The sequence below is a fragment of the Portunus trituberculatus genome, chromosome 7 (assembly GCF_017591435.1).
Source record: "Portunus trituberculatus isolate SZX2019 chromosome 7, ASM1759143v1, whole genome shotgun sequence".
Lineage (NCBI taxonomy): Eukaryota > Metazoa > Arthropoda > Malacostraca > Decapoda > Portunidae > Portunus > Portunus trituberculatus.
This window is the reverse complement of record NC_059261.1, coordinates 2,657,419-2,683,809: the sequence shown is the minus strand read 5'-3', so window position 1 is coordinate 2,683,809 and position 26,391 is coordinate 2,657,419. Positions and strand designations below refer to the sequence as shown.

The window sequence follows — 26,391 nt, the reverse complement described above, 5'->3', positions numbered from 1 at the left end:
AATGTTAAGGAAGGAGATAGTGATCAACCAAGTGAAATGTGGGGAAGGAAAAGCAGAAGTATTGTATATTAAGATGCATATTAATAAAAAAGAGTTAACAATCATTGTAACATATGTGCCACCAAAACAAATTCATGGACCAATCAAGAATATAAAGACATGATAGATGACACAATAAGGAGTCTAATGAGAATCGTTAAAGAAAGGAGAAAAGTGATATTAGTAGGAGATTTCAACTGTAAAGAAGTGGACTGGGAAAATTATGAAAGTGGTATGGGGAAGAAGCCTGGGAGAAAGATTCTTGAACCTAATGATAGACAATATGATGGACCAGAGAGTAAAGGAATGCACAAGATTCAGAGGAAACGACAGAGCGAGATTGGACCTAGTTTTACAAGGGTATACAAATGAATGACGATATAAGATATAAGTGCCCATTGGGAAAAAGTGACCATGCAATATTAGAAATAGATATAGAAAAAGGAAAGGAAGATAGAGACGATTCATACAAAGGAGACCGATTAAATTACAGAAAGGCTGATATTGAGAATCTCAAGAACTATTTTAAAAACGTAGACTGGAAGGAGATGGAAAACTCAGAGACAATGCAAGACAAATATAACTTATTTTTGGAAATTTACAAAACAGGAGTCAGGGAATATGTCCCAAAATATAGACCAAAAGAAGAAGGAAAGAAAGATTGGTTTAATGCAAGGTGTGCTATGGCAAAGGAGAAAAGAGATGGAGCATGGAAAAGGTGGAGGAGAAATAGGAATCCAACAAACAAGGAAAACTTCAAGGCAGCGAGAAATGAATATGTTAAGGTGAGGAAGGAAGAGGAAAAGAACTTGAAAAGATATTGTCGAAAAATGTAAGGAGCAACCAAAATTGTTCTATAGATTCATAAATGGAAAAATTAGGCAAAAAGGAGAGAACGGGATGGTGGAAGACCCAAAAAATATGGCAGAACTATTAAATAAAAAATTCCAGGAGGTCTTTACTAAAGAATCCAAATTTGAGAGGCCACAGGGTAATAGAGAGACAATCTATATGAAAGAGATTAAAGTAACCAAGCTTGAAATAAAAGAGTTAATGAAGGAACTGGATGAAGAGAAGGCAATGGGACCGGATGAAGTCTCAGGCAGAATACTGAAAGAATGTAGGGAAGAACTAGCAAGTCCTGTATACAACATCATAAAATGCTCAATAGAAAATGGAACAATGCCAGTAGAATGGAAAAGACCTGAGGTGGTTCCCATATATAAGAGCGGAAGGAAAGAAGAACCTATAAATTACAGACCGGTATCACTAACTAGTGTAATATGCAAGATGTGTGAACGAATAATAAAGAAACAATGGATCGAGTTCCTTGAAGACAACAAATTAATATCAAATAACCAATTTGGTTTTAGAAAAGGACGGTCTTGTGTAACTAATTTATTGAGTTTCTATTCTAGAATAGTTGATAGAGTACAAGAGAGAGAGGGATGGGTTGACTGCATCTATTTGGATTTAAAAAAGGCGTTTGACAAAGTGCCACATGCAAGATTACTGTGGAAGTTAGAGGAGAAGGGTGGCTTAAAAGGAAGCACATTGAGATGGATAGAAAATTATTTGAGGGGGAGAGAAATAAGGACGGTAGTTAAAGATATGAAGTCCAAGTGGAGAGCAGTAGAAAGCGGAGTGCCACAGGGGTCAGTATTGGCACCAGTACTTTTCCTCATTTATATTAACGACATGCCAGAAGGAGTGAACAGCTACATAAATTTGTTTGCGGATGATACGAAACTGTGCAGAGTTATAAAGCAAAAGGAGGATTGTGAAATACTGCAAGAAGACCTAAATAAGATCTGGGAATGGAGTAAGAAGTGGAAATGGAATTCAATGTGAACAAAAGCCATGTCATGGAAATGGGAAAGAGTGAAAGACGACCTGTGGGAATCTATAAGATGGGAGATGGAGTAGAACTGGAGAAAGTAAAAAGGAAAAGGACTTAGGAGTGACGATGGAAGAAAACAATCAACCAGTAAGCCATATTGATAGAATTTTTAGAGAAACATATAATTTGCTAAGGAATATTGGAGTAGCATTTCACTACATGGACAAAGAAATGATGAAGAAATTGATAAATACTATAATAAGACCCAGATTGGAATATGCAGGAGTAGTGTGGACCCTCATAAAAAGAAACACATAAGAAAATTGGAGAGGCTACAAAAATGGCTACAAGAATGGTCCCAGAACTTGAAGGGATGACATATGAGGAGAGACTAAAGGCTATGGATCTACCAACCTTGGAACAAAGAAGGAGAGAGGAAACCTGATACAAGTCTATAAATTGATCAACGGAATGGACCAAGTGGATAATGAGAAACTGATCCTGAGAGAAGAATATGACACCAAGCACAAGATCGCATAGTAAAAAGCTGAGAAAGGAAGATGTCTGAGAGATATAAAAATATAGTTTCCAGAGATGTATTGAGACGTGGAACAGTTTAGATGAAGAAGTAGTGTCTGCAACGAGTGTGCACACTTTTAAAGTAAGATTGGATAAGTGTAGATATGGAGACGGGGCCACACGAGCATAAAGCCCAGGCCCTGTAAAACTATAACTAGGTAAATACAACTAGGTAAATACACACACACACACACACACACACACACACACACACAGACACACACACACACACACACACACACACACACACACACACACACACACACACACACACACACACACACACACACACACACACACACACACACAATCTATAAGATGGGAGATGGAGTAGAACTAGGAAAAGTAAAAAAGGAAAAAGACTTGGGAGTGACAATGGAAGAAAACAATCAACCGGTAAGCCATATTGATAGAATTTTCAGAGAGATATATAATTTGCTAAGAAATATTGGATTAGCATTTCACTATATGGACAGAGAAATGATGAAGAAATTGATAAGTACTAAAATAAGACCTAGATTGGAATATGTAGGAGTTGTGTGGACCCCCCATAAAAAGAAACACATAAGGAAATTGGAGAGACTACAAAAAATGGCTACAAGAATGGTTCCAGAATTTAAAGAGATAACATATGAGGAGAGACTAAAGACTATTGATCTACCAACCCTGGAACAGAGAAGAGAGAGAGGGAATCTGATACAAGTTTATAAATTGATTAACAGAATGGATCAAGTGGATAATGAGAAACTAATCCTTAGAGAAGAATATGACATTAGAAGCACAAGATCGCATAGTAAGAAACTGAGGAAGGGAAGATGTCTGAGAGATGTTAAAAAATTTAGTTTCCCGCAAAGATGTGTTGAGAATTGGAACAGTTTGAGTGAGGAAGTGGTGTCAGCAAAGAGTGTACATAGTTTTAAAGAAAAATTAGATAAGTGTAGATATGGAGACAGGGCCACACGAGCATAAAGCCCAGGCCCTGTAAAACTACAACTAGGTAAATACAACTAGGTAAATACACAAATGAGGCCAGGATTACTAGCTTCCCTTCATTATACACACTTATAGTTTTTCCTTGTTTATAAGACCCTTTGTTGACTGTTGAGTAGATACTGCAGGGCTGAGTTGATCTCATTGAATATTTTCAGGCTTTGCTCCCATTCCTGTTGGTGGAAGCTCGGCTCCTCCCGTGACTGCGACTCCTGCCTCGGCTGCTGGAGAAAGCACCACGGGGGGACCACCACCTCCTAAGCAGCCTCGCCCCGCCCCGAGTGTCCCCTCTACAGATGCCAAACCTGCAGCTCCTCCTAAGAATGGTTGGTTTGATTTTGTTTCTTTTCATTTGCACTCCTCTGCCATCCTTGCCATTCTTTTTCATACAATGCCTTCATCAGCTGAGGCAGAGCACAACAACAACAACAACTACTTCCTAGATGCAACATTTTATATTTATGTTCATGCAATACCTTCCCTGGTGGAGGCACAACACAACATTGAGGGCTTACTCTACAACGAATAGCTTGGCAGTACATAATGTTTTATCATGGTATTGCTGTAGTGCCTTCATTGGGTAAGGCATATCATAGTACCAAGAGCTTTTTCTGTCATTGTTTTCATGTTATATATCCACAGGCTTAGGAAGGACATGATATTAAGAACCTTTTTATCACCATTTTCATGTAACATCATCTTTGCCTTAGGAATAGCTTAGTAACAAGAACTTACTGTGTGCAACTATTTATCTTCAGAATAAGCACCAGGGTTTACTTTACACAACTTTTTATCACTGCTCTCCTCTTCACTGGCTGAGGCATAGCATGACAACCAGAGCTCACCGTCCACCACTCTTCCCTCTGCAGTGAGACAAGCCCCCCTGTCCCGTGTGGAGAAGCAGATGGCGCTGCTCACCCGCCGGCAGACCCAGTTCAAGCAGGCAGCGCTGGAGGCCAAGAAGCGCGGGGAGATAGAGCAAGCCAAGGAGTACCTCAGGATGAGCAAAGGCTTCGACCAGTTGATTGAAGCCACACGCAATGGTCTGCCTGTTGATATGAACACTGTAAGGCTTCCTTCTCTGTTTCCTTAGCAACATTTTACCATACAGGACTTCCCTAGCAGTATTCTACCTTGCAGTACTTCTTATGAAAACATTCTCTTTTCTTTGTCTCTCCCTCTGAAATGCATTGCTCTCTCTCCACTACTATTTTCCAAGACCACATAGATGATTAGCCAAGTTGTCAAGATTGTTTCTTTCCTTAATAATGCAGGAATGTTATGAATTTGTCACTAAAACTGTATACCTTCAACAAGAGCCTTTTGCAAGTAGTGGAAGTGTGGCATAGAATTGTTACAGAATACTGGCCTTGCTTGGGACAACAAGTGCATCTTCCTCTTTCTAGTTGCCTGTGCCACCACAAGAGAAGGTGCCCCAGAGTAGCAGCACAGACTTTGAGCTGGTGAGTGCCGACGACTGTGTTGTGGCACCAGAGGGCACGAGTGGTGATGTGGCGCTCACCTACACTAAGCTGGAGGAGGACCTCATTGCCCAGATCAAGGTATGTGTTCAGCAGACAGACACATACGGGTTGCTGGCTGAGTAGATAAGGTATGATATTAACTCACCTTGTATGTACTTGTGTATCTCAGACTCACTATGCTAAAGCTCTCTTAGTGTTCAGTAGTATTTTACCAGTGTGTGTGATTTAGGACTTTGCCATGAAGAGTGTGGCTAGCCATGCTATGCGGTGCAGCCACAGAGAAAGTTGGTTATCCTGTGAGCAGCCAGCAGTGACAGAGTGTGCCCGCTGATGAATTGATATTGCTCCTGAGTACTCATGTAAGTCGTGAAAGGGAAAAAAGAAATATATGAAATAAACCAGAAAACAAATCAGTATGAGAATATCACCATTTTTAGTGATCTTCTGAGAGATTTGAAATGAACCAAGATACTTTGATTACATATTCAAGAATTGCCTGGTGAAGTGAGTGTGACTGGCACAGACAGCCTTTTCCACCAGAAGAGAAAGACTGTTCATCCCTTTCAGCTGAGCCAAAGTGAAATTCTGGAAAATATAATGAAATATTCATGTTGTCATATGTTCACTCATGAGTTGGGCCAGCAAGAATGGCACAGGGGAATCAGGAAAGGTGGTAGGAGCAGGCTGCCTGCACCAACGCTCAAGACAGCTTTGCTTGTGTAAGCTTACACCTGTTTGTGTGTTGTAGTTCTTGGTGTGGGTCAGCACCAATCAGTGATTTATTACAAGAAAACCAGCATTTACTGTACATGCCACCTGAACACATGGATGTAGTAGTATGGTCCACAACACTGCTCTTTTCTGCCAGTGTTGAATAATGTGTGTATTTACCTAGTTGTATTTACCTAGTTGTAGTTTTACAAGGCCTGGGCTTTATGCTCGTGTGGCCCTGTCTCCATATCTACACTTATCCAGTCTTACTTTAAAAGTACGCACACTAGTTGCAGACACTACTTCTTCATTTAAACTGTTCCACGTCTCAATACATCTCTGCGGGAAACTATATTTTTTAATATCTCTCTGACATCTTCATTTTCTCAGCTTTTTACTATGCGATCTTGTGCTTCGGATGTCGTATTTTTCTCTAAAGATCAGTTTCTCATTATCCACTTGGTCCATTCCGTTGATCAATTTATAAACTTGTATCAGGTCTTCTCTCTCCCCTCTTTGTTCCAGGGTTGGTAGATCCATAGCCTTTAGTCTCTCCTCATATGTCATCCCTTCAAATTCTGGAACCATTCTTGTTGCCATTTTTTGTAGTCTCTCCAATTTCCTTATGTGTTTCTTTTTATGGGGGGTCCACACAACTCCTCCATATTCCAATCTAGGTCTTATTTTAGTACTTAAAAATTTCTTCATTTCCTTGTCCATATAGTGAAATGCTAATCCAATATTCCTTAGCAAATTATACGTCTCTCTGAAAATTCTATCAATATGGCTTATCGGTTGATTGTTTTCTTCCATTGTCACTCCCAAGTCCTTTTCTTTTTTTACTTTTTCTAGTTCTACTCCATCTCCCATCTTACAGATTCCCACTGGTCGTCTTTCATTTTTTCCCATTTCCATGACATGGCTTTTGTCCACATTGAATTCCATCTCCCATTTTTTACTCCATTTCCAGATCTAGCTGAAGTCTTCCTGTAGTATTTCACAATCCTCTTTTTGTTTAATGACTCTGCACAGTTTCCCATCATCCGCAAACAGATTTATGTAGCTGTTCACTCCCTCTGGCATGTCGTTTATATATACGAGAAAAAGTATTTGCGCCAATATTGACCCCTGCGGCACTCCGCTTACTACTGTTTTCCACTTGGACTTCATATCTTTAACTATCGTCCTTATTTCTCTCCCCCTCAAGTAATTTTTCATCCATCTCAGTGTGCTTTCTTTCAAGCCACCCTTCTCCTCTAACTTCCATAGTAATCTTTCATGTGGCACTTTATCAAAAGCCTTTTTTAAATCTAAATAAATACAGTCAATCCATCCCTCTCTCTCTTGTACTTTATCAACTATTCTAGAGTAGAAACTCTATAAATTTGTTACACATGACCGACCTTTTCTAAAACCAAATTGGCTATTTGATAATATTTTGTTGTCTTCAAGAAACTCAATCCATTGCTTCTTTATTACTTTTTCACACATCTTGCATATTACACTAGTTAGTGATATGGGTGTGTGTGTGTGTGTGTGTGTGTGTGTGTGTGTGTGTGTGTGTGTGTGTGTGTGTGTGTGTATTTACCTAGTTGTAGTTGTAGTTTTACAGGGCCTGGGCTTTATGCTCGTGTGGCCCCGTCTCCATATCTACACTTATCCAATCTTACTTTAAAAGTGTGCACACTCGTTGCAGACACTACTTCTTCATCTAAACTGTTCCACGTCTCAATACATCTCTGCAGGAAACTATATTTTTAATATCTCAGACATCTTCCCTTTCTCAGCTTTTTACTATGCGATCTTGTGCTTTGGATGTCATATTCTTCTCTCAGGATCAGTTTCTCATTATCCACTTGGTCCATTCTGTTGATCAGTTTATAGACTTGTATCAGGTCTCCTCTCTCCCTTCTTTGTTCCAAGGTTGGTAGATCCATAGCCTTTAGTCTCTCCTCATATGTCATCCCTTCAAGTTCTGGGACCATTCTTGTAGCCATTTTTGTAGCCTCTCAATTTCCTTATGTGTTTCTTTTATGAGGGGTCCACACTACTCCTGCATATTCCAATCTGGGTCTTATTATAGTACTTATCAATTTCTTCATCATTTCTATGTCCATGTAGTGAAATGCTACTCCAATAATCCTCAGCAAATTATATGTTTCTCTAAAATTTCTATCAATATGGCTTACTGGTTGATTGTTTTCTTCCATCGTCACTTCTAAGTCCTTTTCCTTTTTGACTTTCTCCAGTTCTACTCCATCTCCCATCTTATAGATTCCCACAGGTCATCTTTCACTCTTTCCCATTTCCATGACATGGCTTTTGTTCACATTGAATTCCATTTCCCACTTCTTACTCCATTCCCAGATCTTATTTAGGTCTTCTTGCAGTATTTCACAATCCTCCTTTTGCTTTATAACTCTGCACAGTTTCGTATCATCCGCAAACAAATTTATGTAGCTGTTCACTCCTTCTGGCATGTTGTTAATATAAATGAGGAAAAGTAGTGGTGCCAATACTGACCCCTGTGGCACTCCACTTTCTACTGCTCTCCACTTGGACTTCATATCTTCCTTATTTCTCTCCCCCTCAAATAATTTTCTATCCATCTCAATGTGCTTCCTTTTAAGCCACTCTTCTCCTCTAACTTCCACAGTAATCTTGCGTGTGGCACTTTGTCAAACGCCTTTTTTAAATCCATATAGATGCAGTCAACCCATCCCTCTCTCTCTTGTACGCTATCAACTATTCTAGAATAGAAACTCAATAAATTAGTTACACATGACCGTCCTTTTCTAAAACCAAATTGGCTATTTGATATTAATTTGTTGTCTTCAAGGAATTCGATCCATTGTTTCTTTATTATTATTTCACACATCTTGCATATTACACTAGTTAGTGATACCGGTCTGTAATTTAATGGTTCTTCTTTCCTTCCACTCTTATATATGGGAACCACCTCAGCTCTTTTCCATTCTGCTGGCACTGTTCCATTTTCTATTGAGCATTTTATGATGTATATAGGACTTACTAGTTCTTCCCTACATTCTTTCAGTATTCTGCCTGAGACTTCATCCAGTCCCATTGACTTCTCTTCATCCAGTTTCTTCATTAACTCTTTTATTTCAAGCTTGGTTATTTTAATCTCTTTCATATAGATTGTCTCTATTACCCTGTGGCCTCTCAAATTTGGATTCTTTAGTAAAGACCTCCTGGAACTTTTTATTTAATAGTTCTGCCATACTTTTTGGGTCTTCCACCATCCCCGTTCTCTCCTTTTAACCTTTCTATTGTTTCTTTTTACCTAATTTTGCCATTTATGAATCTATAGAACAATTTTGGTTGCTCCTTACATTTTTCGACAATATCTTTTTCGAAGTTCTTTTCCTCTTCCTTCCTCACTTTAACATATTCATTTCTCGCTGCCTTGAAGTTTTCCTTGTTTGTTGGATTCCCTATTTCTCCTCCACCTTTTCCATGCTCCATCTCTTTTCTCCTTTGCCCTAGCACACCTTGCATTAAACCAATCTTTCTTTCCTTCTTCTTTTGGTCTATATTTTGGGACATATTGCCTAACTCCTGTTTTGTGTATTTCCAAAAATAAGTTATATTTGTCTTGTATTGTCTCTGAGTTTTCCATCTCCTCCCAGTCTATGTTTTTAAAATAGTTCTTGAGATTCTCAATATCAGCCTTTCTGTAATTTAATCAGTCTCCTTTGTATGAATGGTCTCTATCTTTCTTTCCTTCTTCTATATCTATTTCTAATATTGCATGGTCACTCTTTCCCAATGGGGACTTATATCTTATATCGTCATTCATTTGTATACCCCTTGTAAAAACTAGGTCCAATCTCGCCGGCTCATCGTTTCCTCTGAATCTTGTGCATTCCTTTACTCTCTGGTCCATCATATTGTCTATCATAAGGTTCAAGAATCTTTCTCCCCAGGCTTCTTCCCCCACATCACTTTCATAATTTTCCCAGTCCACTTCTTTAGAGTTGAAATCTCCTACTAATATCACTTTTCTCCTTTCTTTAACGATTCTCTATTAGACTCCTTATTGTGTCATCTATCATGTCTTTATATTCTTGATTGGTCCATGAATTTGTTTTTGGTGGCACATATGTTACAATGATTGTTATCTCATTTTTATTAATATGCATCTTAATATACAATACTTCTGGTTTTCCTTCCCCACATTCCATTTCATTTATCTCTTTCCTTAACATAATCATGACTCCTCCTCCTCCTTTACCCACTCTGTCTCTTCTCCATACATTATAACTATTATCCAAATCTATTTTCATTGCCTCATTTAGTTTTGTTTCAGCCAGGCATACAATATCTGGATTTTCTTTCCTTATGTAATCTTTTAATTCTAATTTACTTGATAAAAGCCCTTCTATGTTCGTATACATCATTTTTAGTCTTTTGCCTTTATCATTTTTAGTTAAACTTGTTCCACTTTTTTCTCTTCCTTCTCCTTTATATACCATTTCCTTATCCTGTCTCCTAGAATTCTCCAAAAAAATGCCTTCTTGTCCTCTTCTGACCTTTCATTATTCTTTTCCCTTACTGCTGCTGCCAGTTCATTGTATCTCTTCCTTTCTTCCTCATTTCTATTTTTCTTTATATAGATATCCTTGCAGCCTTCTGTTCCTCTAAGTTTTGTTGTTCTATATAATACTTCTTCTGTTGCTGCTTGTGATTTTAGTAGTATTTTAATTGGTCTCGTTTTTCCTTCTTGATATGGGCCCATTCTGTTTATTTCTTCTACTTCCTCTTCCAAGTTCTGCCTATCTTCGTCTTTTAGATTCTTCAGTAGGTCTTTGACTGATTTCATTTCTTCTTTTTCTCTTTTTAGTCTATATTTTATATTTTTTTTGTGTGTGTGTGTGTGTGTGTGTGTATTTACCTATTTACCTATTTACCTGTTTGTGTATTACAGGGCTCGAGCTAAGCTCTCTGTGTCCTGTCTCCTTGTCCATTCCTGTCATATCTCTCTTTCATCTGATTGACACACACCACGTCAACGACATCACTGCTCAGTTTATTCCACTTATCAATGCAACGATGCGGGAAACTGTATTTTCTCACGTCATTTATGTCCAGTATGTCAATTTTGTTCACCAATTTATACATAGTTATCATGTCCCCTCTTGTTCTTCTCTCCTCTAATGTGGTCAGCCCCAGCTTCCTCAGTCTTTCCTGTGTGTGTTTCACTGTTTGACCTGCTGCAGTCTCTGACGAGACAGCCAGACGTTACCCTGCGGAACGAGCTCAGAGCTCATTATTTCCGATCTTCGGATAGGCCTGAGACCAGGCACACACCACACACCACAACAAGGTCACAACTCCTCGATTTACATCCTCACTACTCACTGCTAGGTGAACAGGGCTACACGTGAAAGGAGCCACACCAAATATCTCGACCCGGCCGGGAATCAAACCCGTCCTCTGGCTTGTGATTCCAGCGCCTGACCACTGAGCTGTGTGTGTATTTACCTAGTTGTATTTACCTAGTTGTAGTTTTACAGGGCCTGGGCTTTATGCTCGTGTGGTCCCGTCTCCATATCTACACTTATCCAATTTTTCTTTAAAACTATGTACACTCTTTGCTGATACCACTTCCTCACTCAAACTGTTCCAAGTCTCAACACATCTTTATGGAAACTAAATTTTTAACATCTCTCAGACATCGTCCCTTCCTTAGTTTCTTACTATGCGATCTTGTGCTTCTAAAGTCATATTCTTCTCTCAGGATCAGTTTCTCATTATCCACTTCATCCATTCCGTTAATCAATTTATAAACTTGTATCAGATCCCTCTCTCTTCTCTGCTCCAAGGTTGGTAGATCCATTGCCTTTAGTCTCTCCTCATATGCCATCCCTTTAAATTCTGGAACCATTCTTGTAGCCATTTTTGTAGTCTCTAATTTTCTTATGTGTTTCTTTTATGGGAGTCCACACAACTCCTGCATATTCCAATCTAGGTCTTATTTTAGTACTTATCAATTTCTTCATCATTTCCTTGTCCATATAGTGAAATGCTACTCCAATATTCCTTAGCAAATTATACGCTCTCTGAAAATTCTATCAATATGGCTAACCGGTTGATTATTTTCTTCCATTGTCACTCCCAAGTCCTTTTCCTTTTTACTTTTTCTAGTTCTACTCCATCTCCCATCTTATAGATTCCCACTGGTCGTCTTTCACTTTTTCCCATTTCCATGACATGGCTTTTGTCCACATTGAATTCCATCTCCCATTTTTGCTCCATTTCCAGATCTTGTTTAAGTCTTCCTGTAGTATTTCACAATCCTCTTTTGTTTAATGACTCTGCACAGTTTCGCATCGTCCACAAACAGATTTATGTAGCTGTTCACTCCTCTGGCATGTCATTTATATATACGAGAAAAGTATTGGTGCCAATACTGACCCTGTGGCACTCCGCTGTCTACTGTTCTCCACTTGGACTTCATATCTTTAACTATCGTCCTTATTTCTCTCCCCTTAAGTAATTCTTCATCCATCTCAATGTGCTTCCTTTTAAGCCACCCTTCTCCTCTAACTTCCATAGTAATCTTTCATGTGGCACTTTATCAAAAGCCTTTTTTAGATCTAAATAAATACAGTCAACCCATCCTCTCTCTCTTGTACTTTATCAACTATTCTAGAGTAGAAACTCAATAAATTTGTCACACATGACCGACCTTTTCTAAAACCAAATTGGCTATTTGATAATATTTTGTTGTCTTCAAGAAACTCGATCCATTGCTTCTTTATTACTTTTTCACACATCTTGCATATTACACTAGTTAGTGATACCGGCCTGTAATTTAAAGGTTCTTCCTTCCTTCCGCTCTTATATATGGGAACCACCTCAGCTCTTTTCCACTCCACTGGCACTGTTCCATTTTCTATTGAGCATTTTATGATGTTGTATATTGGACTTGCTAGTTCTTCCCTACATTCTTTCAGTATTTTGCCTGAGACTTCATCCGGTCCCATTGCCTTTTCCTCATCCAATTCTGTCATCAACTTTTTTATTTCAAGCTTGGTTACTTTAATCTCTTTCATATAGACAGTCTCTCTATTACCCTGTGGTCTTTCAAATTTGGATTCCTTAGTAAAGACCTCATGAAATTTACTATTTAACAGTTTTAGTAGGTCTTTTACTGATTTCATTTCGTCTTTTTCCCTTCTTGGTCTATATTTAACATTTTTTTCTTTCAGTCCAAAAATAATTACACTCTTCTTTTTTTCTGCAATTTCTCTTACTAAATTTTCTTTTTTCTTGAGGACTCCTATCATTTTGCTTGTCATATTTTCATCTCTTTCTTTTAACTGTTCTTGAAATACTTCTTCAAATGATTCCTTGTCTTTCTTATCTTGGATTCTCCATGCTTGTACTTCTTTTTTAATCACGTCTTGTATTCTTTCTTCTTCTTTGTTAACTAGATCTTTTAGCATTTCTTTTCGTTCTCGGCTTTACCAAGTCCTTCTTCCATCAATTTCTTATAGTTCGCTATTTGGACTTTTAATTCTTCATTTTCGGTTCTTAGCCTAGTTTCGTTTTCTTCCACTCTTTTATCCTTTCTTTCAATTTCTGGAGCTCTTTATCCTGTTCTTCATTCTCTTTCATTCCCATACTCTCCTTTATCAATTTATCTAATTTACGTTCGATAGTTAAGACTCTATTAAATAGTGAAGTTTGTGCCGTATCAAAGCCTTCAAATTCTCCTCCTCCCTCACCAACATTGTCATCATCAGCTTTCATTCTTTCCCTTGTCACATACCTGCATTTAGATGGAATATCTTTCTCACTCATTATTATTTAACACTGTATTCATGAAAAAAAAAATGAGTCCACACTTATCGCCCAGGCCACTGTAAACCCAAACAAAGGTAGTGAAGATCAGCTGATTCTCGGGAGCGACTGTATTGCGTCCTTCCTCTACCGCATCTCGTCTGTGTGTGTATATGTATATATATGTGTGTGTGTGTGTGTGTATTTACCTAATTGTATTTACCTAATTGTAACATACGGGAAAAGAGCTATGCTCGTGTTGTCCCGTCTCCATATCTATTAATGTCCAGCTTTTTCTTAAAATCATGAATATTCCTTGCGTTGACCACTTCCACGTCTAAACTATTCCATGCTTCCACCCTTCTATGAGGGAAGCTATATTTTTTCACATCTCTCCTATAAGTGGCCATTTTAGTTTTTTCCCATGCCCTCTCGACATTCTTTCATTCCACATACACAGATCTTCCCTATCCATTTTTCCATGCCAATCATCACTCTGTATATTGCTATCAGGTCTCCCTTTCTCTTCTGTTTTCCAGGGTCGGAAGTTGCATTCTTTTCAGTCTGTCTTCATAAGTCAAATCTCTTAAGTCAGGCACCATTTTTGTTGCAGCCCTCTGTACTTTCTCTAGTTTCCTTATGTGTTTCTTTAAGTTCGAGCCCACTGTATTGTTGCATATTCAAGCCTCGGTCTTATCATTGCAGTAATTATTTTCTTCATCATTTCTTCATCTAAATATACTGAACGCCACTCTTATGTTCCTCAATAAGTTCAATACTTCTCCAATTATTTTGTTTATATGTCTCTCTGGCGATAGGTCATTGGTAATTGTCACCCCAAGGTCTTTTTCTTCATGACTGGTTTTATGTCTTCATTTCCTATCTTGTACATACTCCTGATTCTTCTTTCACTCTTGCCAAACTCTATTTTCTTGCATTTTGTCGTGTTGAACTCCATTTGCCATGTACAGCTCCATTTCCATATTCTGTCCAAGTCTTCCTGGAGTAGTTCGCAATCTTTGTCACATCTCACTTTTCTTAACAATTTTGCATCGTCTGCAAATAGGCTCACATAACTGGACACCCCATCCACCATGTCATTTATGTAGATCACGAACATTACTGGTGCCAACACTGATCCCTGTGGAACTCCACTCTCCACCAAGCCCCATTCTGATGGTCTGTCCTTAATTATTGTTCTCATTTCTCTTCCTACCAAAAAGTCTTCCATCCATTTTAGTAAACTGCCATGCACTCCTCCTACCATTTCAAGTTTCCAGATCAGTCTCCGTGTGGTACCTTATCAAAGGCCTTTTTTAAATCCAGATATATTCCATCAGCCCAACCATCTCTTTCCTGTATTACATCTATCACCCTCGAATAGTAACATATCAGGTTTGTCGTGCATGAACGCCTTTTCTAAAACCAAATTGACACTCACAAAGTATGTCATTTTTCTCCAAGAAGTCTGTCCATCTATTCTTTACCACCCTCTCACACATCTTAGCTACCACACTTGTAAGTGACACTGGTCTATAGTTCAATGGGTCTCTCTTGTTACCTGATTTATAGATTGGGACAATGTTAGCTCTTTTCCAGTCTTGGGGCACTACACCTTCCCTTAATGAGGCATCAATTACTTCACAAACTTTTTCTGCCAGTTGCTCCTGCATTCTCTTAACATCCATCCTGATACCCCATCAGGTCCCACAGCTTTTCTCACTTCTAAACTCCCCATCATATTCTTGATCTCCTCCACAGTTACTTGAAACTCCTTCATAATCCCTTTCTGTTCCATTACCAGTGGTTTGTCAAAAGCAGTCTCCTTTGTGAATACCTTCCGAAAGCATCCATTCATAGCCTCTGCCATTTCCTGGGATCTTCACTGCATACTCCATTTACTTCTAAACTTTCAATACTTTCTCTATTTTTGATGTTGTTGTTCACATGTCTGTAAAAAGCCTTGGTTGGTCTTTACATTTATCAATTATATCCTTTTCTTGTTTCTTTCTTTCTTCTCTTCTAATCAACACATATTCATTTCTTGCTCTTTTGTAACTTTCCCACTGCTTAATCCGTCTTTTCCTTCTCCACCTCTTCCATGCATCCTCTTTTCTTGTTCTAGCCTTTTCACATCTATCGTTAAACCAGTCCTGCTTTCCAACTTCTCTATGTTGTCTTATTGGTACAAATTTTTCTCACCTTCTTTGTATATTTTATAAATTCCTTCCACTTTTCATTTGCTCCTTAGCACTCTTGAATTTCATCCAATTTGTCTCTTGAAAGAATTTCTTTAGGTTTCCAAAATCTGTCTTGGCATAATTCCATCTTCCCACTTTATATTCTTCATTTCTTCTAGATTTCTCTTCATCTATCACCTTGAACTCCAAAACTGCATGATCACTCTTTGCTAAAGGGCACTCCACCCTCATCTCCTCAATGACCATTGGCTCTGTACTAAAGACCAAGTCCAGTCTTGACGATGCTCCCTGGTGTGTGTGTGTGTGTGTGTGTGTGTGTGTGTGTGTGTGTGTGTGTGTGTGTGTGTGTGTGTGTGTGTGTGTGTGTGTGTGTTTACCTAGTTGTATTTACCTAGTTTTTTTTTTTTTTTTTTTTTTTTTAATTAATTAAATTTTCTTTTTTATTTATACCATGTGGGGTTTTCACGGGAATTTCTGGGCTAAAGGGGGTACTTTTCAGGTACCTTCTATCTCAAAGCCCACCCACTAGGAAACTGTTGCCCTGAGTGAGGAAGCCCAACCTACACTCGGACCGTGGACAGGATTCAAACCTGTGCGCTTGGATATCCCTCGGACCCCAAAGCATGCCTGGGATTTATGCTCGTGTGGCCCCGTCTCCATATCTACACTTATCCAATTTTTCTTTAAAATTATGCACACTCGTTGCTGACACCACTTCCGCACTCAAACTGTTCCACGTCTCAACACATCTTTGCGGGAAACTATATTTTTAATATCTCTTAGACATCTTCCCTTCCTCAGCTTTTTACTCTGTGATCTTGTGCTTCGAATGTCATATTCTTCTCTCAGGATCAGTTTCTCATTATCCACTTGGTCCATTCTGTTGATCAATTTATAAACTTGTATCAGATCCCCTCTCTCCCTTCTCTGTTCCAGGATTGGTAGATCCATAGCCTTTAGTCTCTCCTCATATGTCATCCCTTCAAATTCTGGAACCATTCTTGTAGCCATTTTTTGTAGTCTCTCCAGCTTCCTTATGTGTTTCCTGCATATTCCAATCTGGGTTCTTATAATAGTATTTATGAATTTCTTCATCATTTCTTTGTCCATGTAGTGAAATGCTATTCCTGTATTCCTTAGCAAATTATATATCTGTGAAAATTCTATCAATATGGCTTGCCGGTTGAATATTTTCTTTCATCGTCACTCCCAAATCCTTTTCCTTTTTTACTTTCTCCAGCTCTACTCCATCTCCCATCTTATAGATTCCCACTGGTTGTCTTTCACTCTTTCCCATTTCCATGACATGGCTTTTGTTCACATTGAATTCCATTTCCCACTTTTTAGTCCATTCCCAGATCTTATTTAGGTCTTCCTGCAGTATTTCACAATCTTCTTTTTGCTTTATAACTCTGCACACTTCCGCATCGTCCACAAACAGATTTATGTAGCTGTTCACTCCCTCTGGCATGTCGTTTATATATATAAGAAAAAGTATTGGCGCCAACACTGACCCCCTGTGGCACTCCGCTTTCTACTGCTCTCCACTTGGACTTCATATCTTTGACTACCGTCCTTATTTCTCTCCCCCTCAAATAATTTTCCATCCATCTCAATGTGCTTCCTTGTAAGCAACCCTTCTCCTCTAACTTTCATAGTAATCTTTTTCAAACGCCTTTTTTAAATCCAAATAAATACAGTTAACCCATCCCTCTCTCTCTTGTACTCTTGTCAATTATTCAAGAGTAGAAACTCAGTAAATTTGTTACACACGACCGACCTTTTCTAAAACCAAATTGGCTATTTGATAATAATTTGTTGTCTTCAAGGAACTCGATCCATTGTTTCTTTATTATTCTTTCACACATCTTACATATTACACTAGTTAGTGATAGGGATCTGTAATTTAAAGATTCTTCCTTCCTTCCGCTCTTATGTATGGGAACCACCTCAGCTTTTTTCCATTCTACTGGTACTGTTCCATTTTCTATTGAGCATTTTATGATGTTGTATATAAGACTTGCTAGTTCTTCCCTACATTCTTTCAGTATTCTGCCTGAGACTTCATCCGGTCCCATTGTCTTCTCTTCATCCAGTTCCTTCATTAACTCTTTTATTTCATATAGACTGTCTCTCTATTACCCTGTGGCCTTTCAAATTTGGATTTCTTAATAAAGACCTCCTGAAATTTTTTATTTAATAGTTCTGCCATACTTTTTTGGTCTTCCACCATCCCGTTCTCTCTTTTTAACCTTCATATTGTTTCTTTTTGTCTTATTTTTTCGTTGATGAATCTATAGAACAATATCGGTTGATCCTTGCATTTTTCGACAATGTCCTTTTCATAGTTCCTCTCCTCTTCCTTCCTCACTTTAACATATTCATTTCTTGCTGTCTTGAAGTTTTCCTTATTTACTGCATTTCTATTTCTCCTCCACCTTTTCCATGCTCCATCTCTTTTCTCTTTTGCTTTAGCACACCTTGCGTTAAACCAATATTTCTTTCCTTCTTCTTTAAGTATATTTTGGGACATATTCCTTGACTCCTGTTTTGTATATTTCCAAAAATAAGTTATATTTCTCTTGCACCCTCTCAGAGTTTTTCATCTCCTCCCAGTTAGCGTATTTGAAGTAGTTCTTTAGATTCTCAATATCAGCCTTTCTGTAATTTAATCGGTCTCCTTTGTATGATTCGTCTCTATTTTCTTTTCCTTCTTCTGTATCCATTTCTAATATTACATGGTCTCTTTTTCCCAATGGGCACTTATATCCTATATCATCATTCATTTGTATACCCCTTGTAAAAACCAGGTCCAATCTCGCTGGCTCGTTGTTTCCTCTGAATCTTGTGTTTTATTTTATTCTTTGGTCCATCATATTATCTATCATTAGGTTCAGGAATCTTTCTCCCCAGGCTTCTTCCCCCATACCGCTTTCATAATTTTCCCAGTCCACTTCTTTACACTTGAAGTCTCCTACTAATAACACTTTTCTCTTTTCTTTAATGACTCTCGTTAGACTCTTTATTGTGTCATCTATCATGTCTCTATATTCTTGGTTGATCTATGAATTTGTTTTTGGTGGCATATATGTTCCAATGATTGTTAACTCTTTTATCAATATGCATCTTAATACAGGCAACCCTCGTTTAACGAAGGTTCACACAACGAAATTTCGCTACAACGAAGGTTTAATTTTACTACCATCTGCTCATTTAACGAACACCAAACTCGCTTTAACGAAGTTTTATCCAGGTAATTTTTCCAAATTTGAAAGCCCCACCGTATCATGCAAGCTGACAGGCTTTTAAATATATCAGGAGCTGCTGGTACTAAGGCCTGCCTCAGGAGAAATCCTGAGACACCTGTAGAATAAAGATCAAGATGAAGCCTCTCGTGGACAACACAGGCGCTGCCGATACAAAGGCATGACTCAAGAAATTCTGCGTCACCTGTAGCATCAAGATCAAGTTCCTAAGAAGACCAGGAAGTCCCTTACTCTCGAAGTGAAGCTGGGTATTATTCACAGACACAAGAGAGGCCAGAAAACTAATAACATTGCTGGTCACCATCTTGACTCCATCTACTGTCTACTATTTTCAAGTCAGCAGACTCTATTAAGAAGGCTGGTGAGACCATATCTTCCTTGAAAGCTAAAAGAACCACCTGAACTCGTTACTCTACAATGGATAAAATGGAAATCTTTATGGAAATGTGGTACAAAAGTTTTGTATGCGGTACAATGATGCACACTTTGTTTACATTCCACAGATTGCCGGTTAGTGTCTTTCCCGTTTCACTCTCCCTCCCTTCATAAAGTTAAGATCATCAACATTGTAAAGTTATGTACATACATACATTAGTGTACATTATAATGACTTAAATTAAACTACCTAAATGTTTAACTTCATAATTTTTACTTTCATTAAACCTTTTACTGTACTATGATGCACTCTTGCTTTGCTTACTCTCAATGGAAGTTCAAATCAGGGGTTAAACTTGTTATAATCGGTTCGCTTAACGAAGTGTTTTTTAGGAATGTAACCCCTTCGTTAAACAGGGATTGTCTGTACTTCTGTTTTTCCTTCTTCATATTCCATATGGTTTACCACCATCTCTTTCCTTAACATTATCATGACTCCTCCTCCTTTACCCACTCTGTCTTTCTTCCATACGTTGTATCTATTATCTATGTCTATTTTGATTGCCTCATTTAGTTTTGTTTCAGCCAGGCATACAATATCTGGTTTTTCTTTCTTTATGTAATCTTTTAGTTCTAATTTACTTGATGGAATCCCATCTATGTTCGTATACATCATTTTTAGTTTCTTGCCCTTATCACTTTTAGTTACACTTGCTCCACTTTAGCCTCTTCCTTCTCTCTTATATACCATTTCCTTATCCTGTCTCCTAGAATTCTCCAAAAAAGGCCTTTTTCTCCTCTTCCTGACCTTTCATTATTTTTTTTTTCCCTTACTGCTGCCACCAGTTCATTGTATCTCTTCCTTTCTTCCTCATTTTTATTTTTCCTTATATATATATCCTTGCAGCCTTCTGTTTCTCTGAGTGTTGTTGTTCTTTATAATATCTCTTGTTGCTGCTTGTGATTTTAGTAATATCTTAATTGGCCTTGTTGTTCCATCTTGATAAGGTCCCATTCTGTGTAGTTCCTCTACTTCCTCCTCTAGGTTCTGCCTATCTTCGTCATTTAGATTTTTTAGTAGATCTTTGACTGACTTCATTTCCTCCTTTTCCCTTCTTGGTCTATATTTTACTTTTTTTTTCTTTTAGTCCAAAGATAATTACACTCTTTCTTTTCTGCAATTTCCTACTATGTTTTCCTTTTCCTTAAGGACTCCTATCATTTTGTTTGCCATATTCTCATCTCTTTCTTTTAGTTGTTCCTGGATCACCTCCTGAAAGTTATTCATGTCTTTCTTATCTTGTACTCTCCATGCCTGTACTTTTCTTAATCACGTCCTGTACTCTTTTCTCTTCTTTGTTGACTAGACCTTTCAGGTCTTGTTTTTCTTTCTCTACTTTACTGAGTCCTTCATCCATCTGTTTCTTATATTTGGCTAGTTCTTTTCTCAGTTCTGCATTTTCTACTCCTAGTCTAGCTTCATTTTCTTCCACTTTTTTTTATCCTTTCTTTCAAGTTCAGAAACTCTTTCTCCTGTTCATCGTTCTCTTTACTCCTCATACTCTCCCTTACCCAGTTGTGTAGTTTGTGTGTGTGTGTGTGTGTGTGTGTGTGTGTGTGTGTGTGTGTTTTCCATGGACATCTGTTGGTCACCCAGCCAACCTTCCCCATTACAGAGCGAGCTCAGAGCTCATAGACTGATCTTTGGGTAGGACTGAGACCACAACACACTCCACACACCGGGAAAACGAGGCCACAACCCTTCGACGTATATTCCGTACCTACTTGCTGCTAGGTGAACAGGGGCTACACATTAAGAGGCTTGCCCATTTGCCTTGCTGCCTCCGTGTATTTACCTAGTTGTATTGTACTGGGTTCAAGCAGGGCTCATCAGTGTCCTGTCTCCATATCTCTATTTATCAAATTTTTCTTTAAAGTTATGCAAACTATGTGCTGCAACAATTCCATTATCGAATGCATTCCATTTTTCCACCGTTCTGTGTGGAAAACTGTATTTTCCAACATCCTTCTCACACTGCCTCATCCTGATCTTCTTTTCATGTCCTCTTGTCCTTCCATCCTCTTCCGCCAACAGCACCAGGTCTTCTTTGTCTATCTTTTCAATATCATTTACTATTTTATACATTGTTATTAGGTCCCCTCATTCTCTTCTATCTTTTAAGGTTGGCAATCCCATTTCCTTCAGTCGTTCTTCATATGTGAGGTCCTTTAATTCCGGCACCATCTTTGTAGCAATCTTCTGTATCCTTTCCAGTTTTCTTATATCTTTTTTAGAACTCGGAGACCATACCACTGCTGCATATTCCAGCCATGGGCGTATCATGCTTGTGATGATTTTTTTCATCAAATCTTTATCCATGTAATGAAATGCCACTCTTATATTAGTCAACATCCTATATGATAGTCCAAATATCTTATTTATGTGTTTATCAGGGCTCAGATTTTCTTGTATGATCACTCCAAGATCTTTTTCGTCTTTAGTCTTCATTGTTTGCTCCTCTCCCATCAAATAGTTCCATATTGGTCTTCTCTTACTCTTTCCTAGTTCCATTATGTGACATTTCTTGGCATTAAACTCCAATTTCCACTTCTTACTTCACTCATAGATCTTATTTAAATCTTCCTGTAGCAGTATACAGTCCTCTCTGGTTTTGATAACTTTTAGCAACTTTGCATCATCAGCTAGTAAATTCATATAGCTGTTTACTCCAATGTGAATGTCGTTTACATAAACTTGAAACATAATGGGGGCTAACATTGACCCTTGTGGCACCCCGCTGGTTACTTTACTCCAAGACAAGTATGTACCTCTGATCACAGGAGAGATGTACTGATGCATCGGTATCGGCCCATTTTTTGGGTATCGGTATCGGTATCAGCTTATTTTATGCTGATACTTCCCATACCTAAAAGGAATTTACTACTTAATGATATATTCAATATAAGATATTGATGATACCAAATTAATATAATATGTTGTATTAAGTTTCTGTGGTGCTTACTGTATGTCATAGAATACTGTTTTCTGTGGTAATAAGCCACAACCTTTAAATTGGACGTGTATGAAACGCGTATAGGCTGAACTCCGGCATCCTGTCACACGGTCGGTCATGAATCACCACGCATTTTCACTGTCTCTCAGTCAGACGCTGCTCCTCCACCCACACAAAGTTCACACAGGTGAAAAGCTTATGTTTTTGAACTATAATCTAAGAATGTCAAACTTCAGATATTGAGAATCCATATATATATATATATATATATATATATATATATATATATATATATATATATATATATATATATATATATATATATATATATATATATATATATATATATATATATATATATATATATATATATATATATATATATATATATATATATATATATATATATATATATATATATATATATATATATATATATATATATATATATATATATATTTATATATATATAGTTACAGTCAGTCCACTCTCGAGTTATGTCAAACTAAAAACGCCAGTCCACTATGAGGCAATTTAAGTAAAAAAAAAATATATAAATCGTAATTGCGGGATTTATTGTTGTTGGTGGTTGCCGCCACACCGCCCGCCTCACGCTTGAATACAATAACACCCTGCCTCAGCTCCACCACACCATCGCCCCTGGCAAGAGTGTTATCCTACTTCTGCGTTTACTGACTCAAGTTCTTAGTATCTTGCTCAATGGGACTAAAGAGAAAACTCCTTAGTGACAGCAGTGATGCTAAGAAAAGGAAAACCATTATGCTACAAGAAAAAGAGGACATAATTAAAAGACATGAGAAGGAGGCAGCAGCTGTGTGTGAGGGAGGGAAGAAGAAAATGGGAAGCCCGTTACCATGACAATGGGGAGGTTGACGACCTTGAGGGCTCGCACATCCATCACAACAATAACAACTCCAGAGCCTTCGCCTGGGCCACACGACACTCGCAGCTGACTTGCACCGTCTGCGCCTGTCTGCTGATCCCTATTGCCCTTTCCTATTGCATTTCCTGCCCCGCTGCCCATGCTTCTACTCCCACCGCACTGCACTACACTCCCAGCTGTCCGTCCTGTGGGCGTCACAACATTCGACCTGCCCACCGTCCTGGCGGCCTCAGGCGTCCACCCCTCTAGGCAATCTGCAGTCCTTCGCGTTCTTGGCCCTTATCAACAACAAAAACAAGCTTGTGTTTCATATTCCTACATACTTGTAAATAATATAACAATATAACCTTTAACTTACCTGAATGACCATAAACAATGATTGGTTGAAAACTCAATAATATGCTTTGAAATGTACGGAAACTCGAGTTACTTACAAAATCGACTTACGTCATGTTTCAGGAACGTAACTCTGAAGTAAACCGAGACCTTACTGTATATAGTTAGGCATTTTGTATTATTGTAAATAACAGCATATTCTTATTTGATTTATAATTAACAGTGCTAGTGGTAGCCTTTTCCAAGATATCATACTGGAATAGGTGGAAGCTCGAATTATATATGTAAATTAATTTTAATGCAAGTTTAATTTTTGAGTTACTTGTGTTAACCTAAGGATGTAAAAATTCCATAACTAAGAAAGTAACGATTCTGTTTTGTAATCATGTGCATTGTGTATAATTTGTTGCATATTAATTATTTAAGATCATAGCAATACACTAGAAATTTAGAATAAACTAAACTTTTATCTATATAATTGAAAAGATTAGGTGAAAGCTCATTTGTCTGAATTGGTCTACTAATGTCTAGTGAATTAATATCAAAGGATGTCAGATTTGATTAAAGAGAAACATACACAACAAAATGAGTTTCTTTTGCTAATATTTGTGTCTGTTTTACAATTTTAATAATTTAAAAAATATTTTTGATCACCAAAATATCGTCAATAATATTAATAATGAAAATGCTAAAGGAGTAAGAAGTAAGAATTTAAAATAACTGACAAGAATCAGAAGACTGAGAAGATATTCATTCCAATTACTGAGTAATTTACCTTTGCAAATGGCTTCAAAAAGCTTCTAGAATTGCTCCTATTTCACAAACGTACTCAGAAGGACTTACAGCATCCCCCAAAACAAAGCCTCCCATCTGATAACGCTCGCCGTCCACCAACTCATCCTGGTGTCCAGTGCAGTAATCACTATAAGTAGTAGTATCGGTAGTAGTATCGGTATCGGCCCAATTAGGTGGTATCGGTATTGATATTGGAATTGGCCAAAATTTTGGTATCGGTACATCTCTAGATCACAGTTCTCATTTCTCTATCCTTCAAATAATCTCTTGTCCATTCTAGCAAGGTTCCACGCAATCCTTCTATGTTCTCTAGTTTCCAAAGAAATCTTCCATGAGGGACTTTATCAAATGCCACTTTCTCAGGATGACTGGGAATGACAGCCTGGTAGAGATGGGTTGTGGTCTATGGGGCATCTGCCTTGTATTTTCAATCTTTGTTTTGCAGATCTCAAACCACTGTTTAGAAATGTTTTGCTTTTTCACCATAACTTTTTGCTAGACTAAAGAGATCAATACCATTTTCTCAAGAATGTTTCTCCTGTTAGTAATATGGAAATCTTGTTAATCTGTCACTAGAACCATAAAAATGCCATTAAAAACTGTGTCAGTAGAGCCTTTTGAAAATAGTAGTGGTGTTTTATAGAAGTACTGAAGAATACACCCTTCAGTTTGTGTCTGTGCAGTGAAATACAAACATAGAAACCACAGCTTGACGTCTTCCAACCCTCAGATGTGTGCAGAGACACGGGAACACTTCAAGGCAACCGGGGATGTGGCAAGCTCCAACCGCTTCGAGCAGCTCATCCTGCACACCAAGAAGGACCTGGATGCTGTGAGGGCTGCCTTCAAGAGGGGCAACACTCCACCACGCTTCCACTATGAAAACAGATCCTTCAACATCATCCAGTGAGTGTGTATTTACCTATTTGTGTATTACAGGGCCCGAGCTAAGCTCTCTGTGTCCTGTCTCCTTGTCCACTCCTGTCATATCTCTCTTTCATCTGATTGACACACACTGCGTCAACGACATCACTGCTCAGTTTATTCCACTTATCAATACTACGATGCGGGAAACTGTATTTTCTCATGTCATTTAGACAGGGTTCTGTCCTATCACCCACTCTCTTTCTATTATTCATCAATGATCTCCTAAATCTGACTCAATGCCCTATCCACTCCTATGCTGATGATACCACCTTGCATTATTCAACAGCGTTCAACAGACGCCCAAACCAACAACAATTAAATGACTCAAGGCGAGATGCTATAGGACGCCTAACTTCTGATCTTTCACTTGTTTCTGATTGGGGCAGAGAAACCTGGTTTTGTTCAATGCCTCAAAACTCAATTTCTACAACTATCTACTCGACATAACCTTCCAGACAACTATCCTCTCTTCTTCAATAACACTCAACTTCCCTCTCCTCTACATTAAACACACTCGGTCTATCCTTCACTAAAAATCTAAACTGGAAATTTCACATCTCTACTCTTGCTAAATCAGCTTCCAAGAAGTTAGGTGTCCTGTGGCGTCTTCGTCCATTTTCTCTCCCTCCCAGCTGCTTGCTCTGTACAGGGCCTTATCCACCCGTGTATGGAGTATGGCTCTCATGTCTGGGGATCCACACACAGCTTTACTAAACAAGGTGGAATCTAAAGCTTTTCGTCTTATCAACTCTTCTCCTCTAACTGACTGTCTTGATTCTTTAAGTCACCGCCGCAATGTTGCATCTTTATCTGTCTTCTACCGCTGTTTTCATGCTGTCTGCTCTTCTGAACTTGCTAACTGCATGCCTTCCCCCTCCTCGGCCTCGCTGCACAAGACTCTCTACTTCTTCTCATCCCTATTCTGTCCATCTTCCTAATGCAAGAGTTAACCAGTATCTTCACTCCTTCATTCCCTACACTGGTAAACTCTGGAACTCTCTACCTGTGTCTGTATTTCCACCTGCCTATGACTTAAACTCTTTCAAAAGAGGAGTGTCAAGACACCTCTTACGTTAACTGGACCCTCCTTTTAGATTTTTTTGTTTTTTCTCTTTCTCCTA

General features: G+C 38.3%; 1 protein-coding gene across 1 annotated transcript in view; it reads left to right on the top strand.

Moving 5' to 3' along the window:
• LOC123520588 (coiled-coil and C2 domain-containing protein 1-like) overlaps window positions 1-26,391 on the top strand; it is a 91,665-nt gene that overhangs the window by 45,652 nt on the left and 19,622 nt on the right. The window contains exons 9-12 of the mRNA XM_045282997.1: window positions 3,607-3,774; window positions 4,318-4,514; window positions 4,855-5,010; window positions 25,074-25,249. Of these exons, the coding sequence (XP_045138932.1) occupies window positions 3,607-3,774; window positions 4,318-4,514; window positions 4,855-5,010; window positions 25,074-25,249 (697 nt within the window). The remainder of the gene's footprint in view (window positions 1-3,606; window positions 3,775-4,317; window positions 4,515-4,854; window positions 5,011-25,073; window positions 25,250-26,391) is intronic.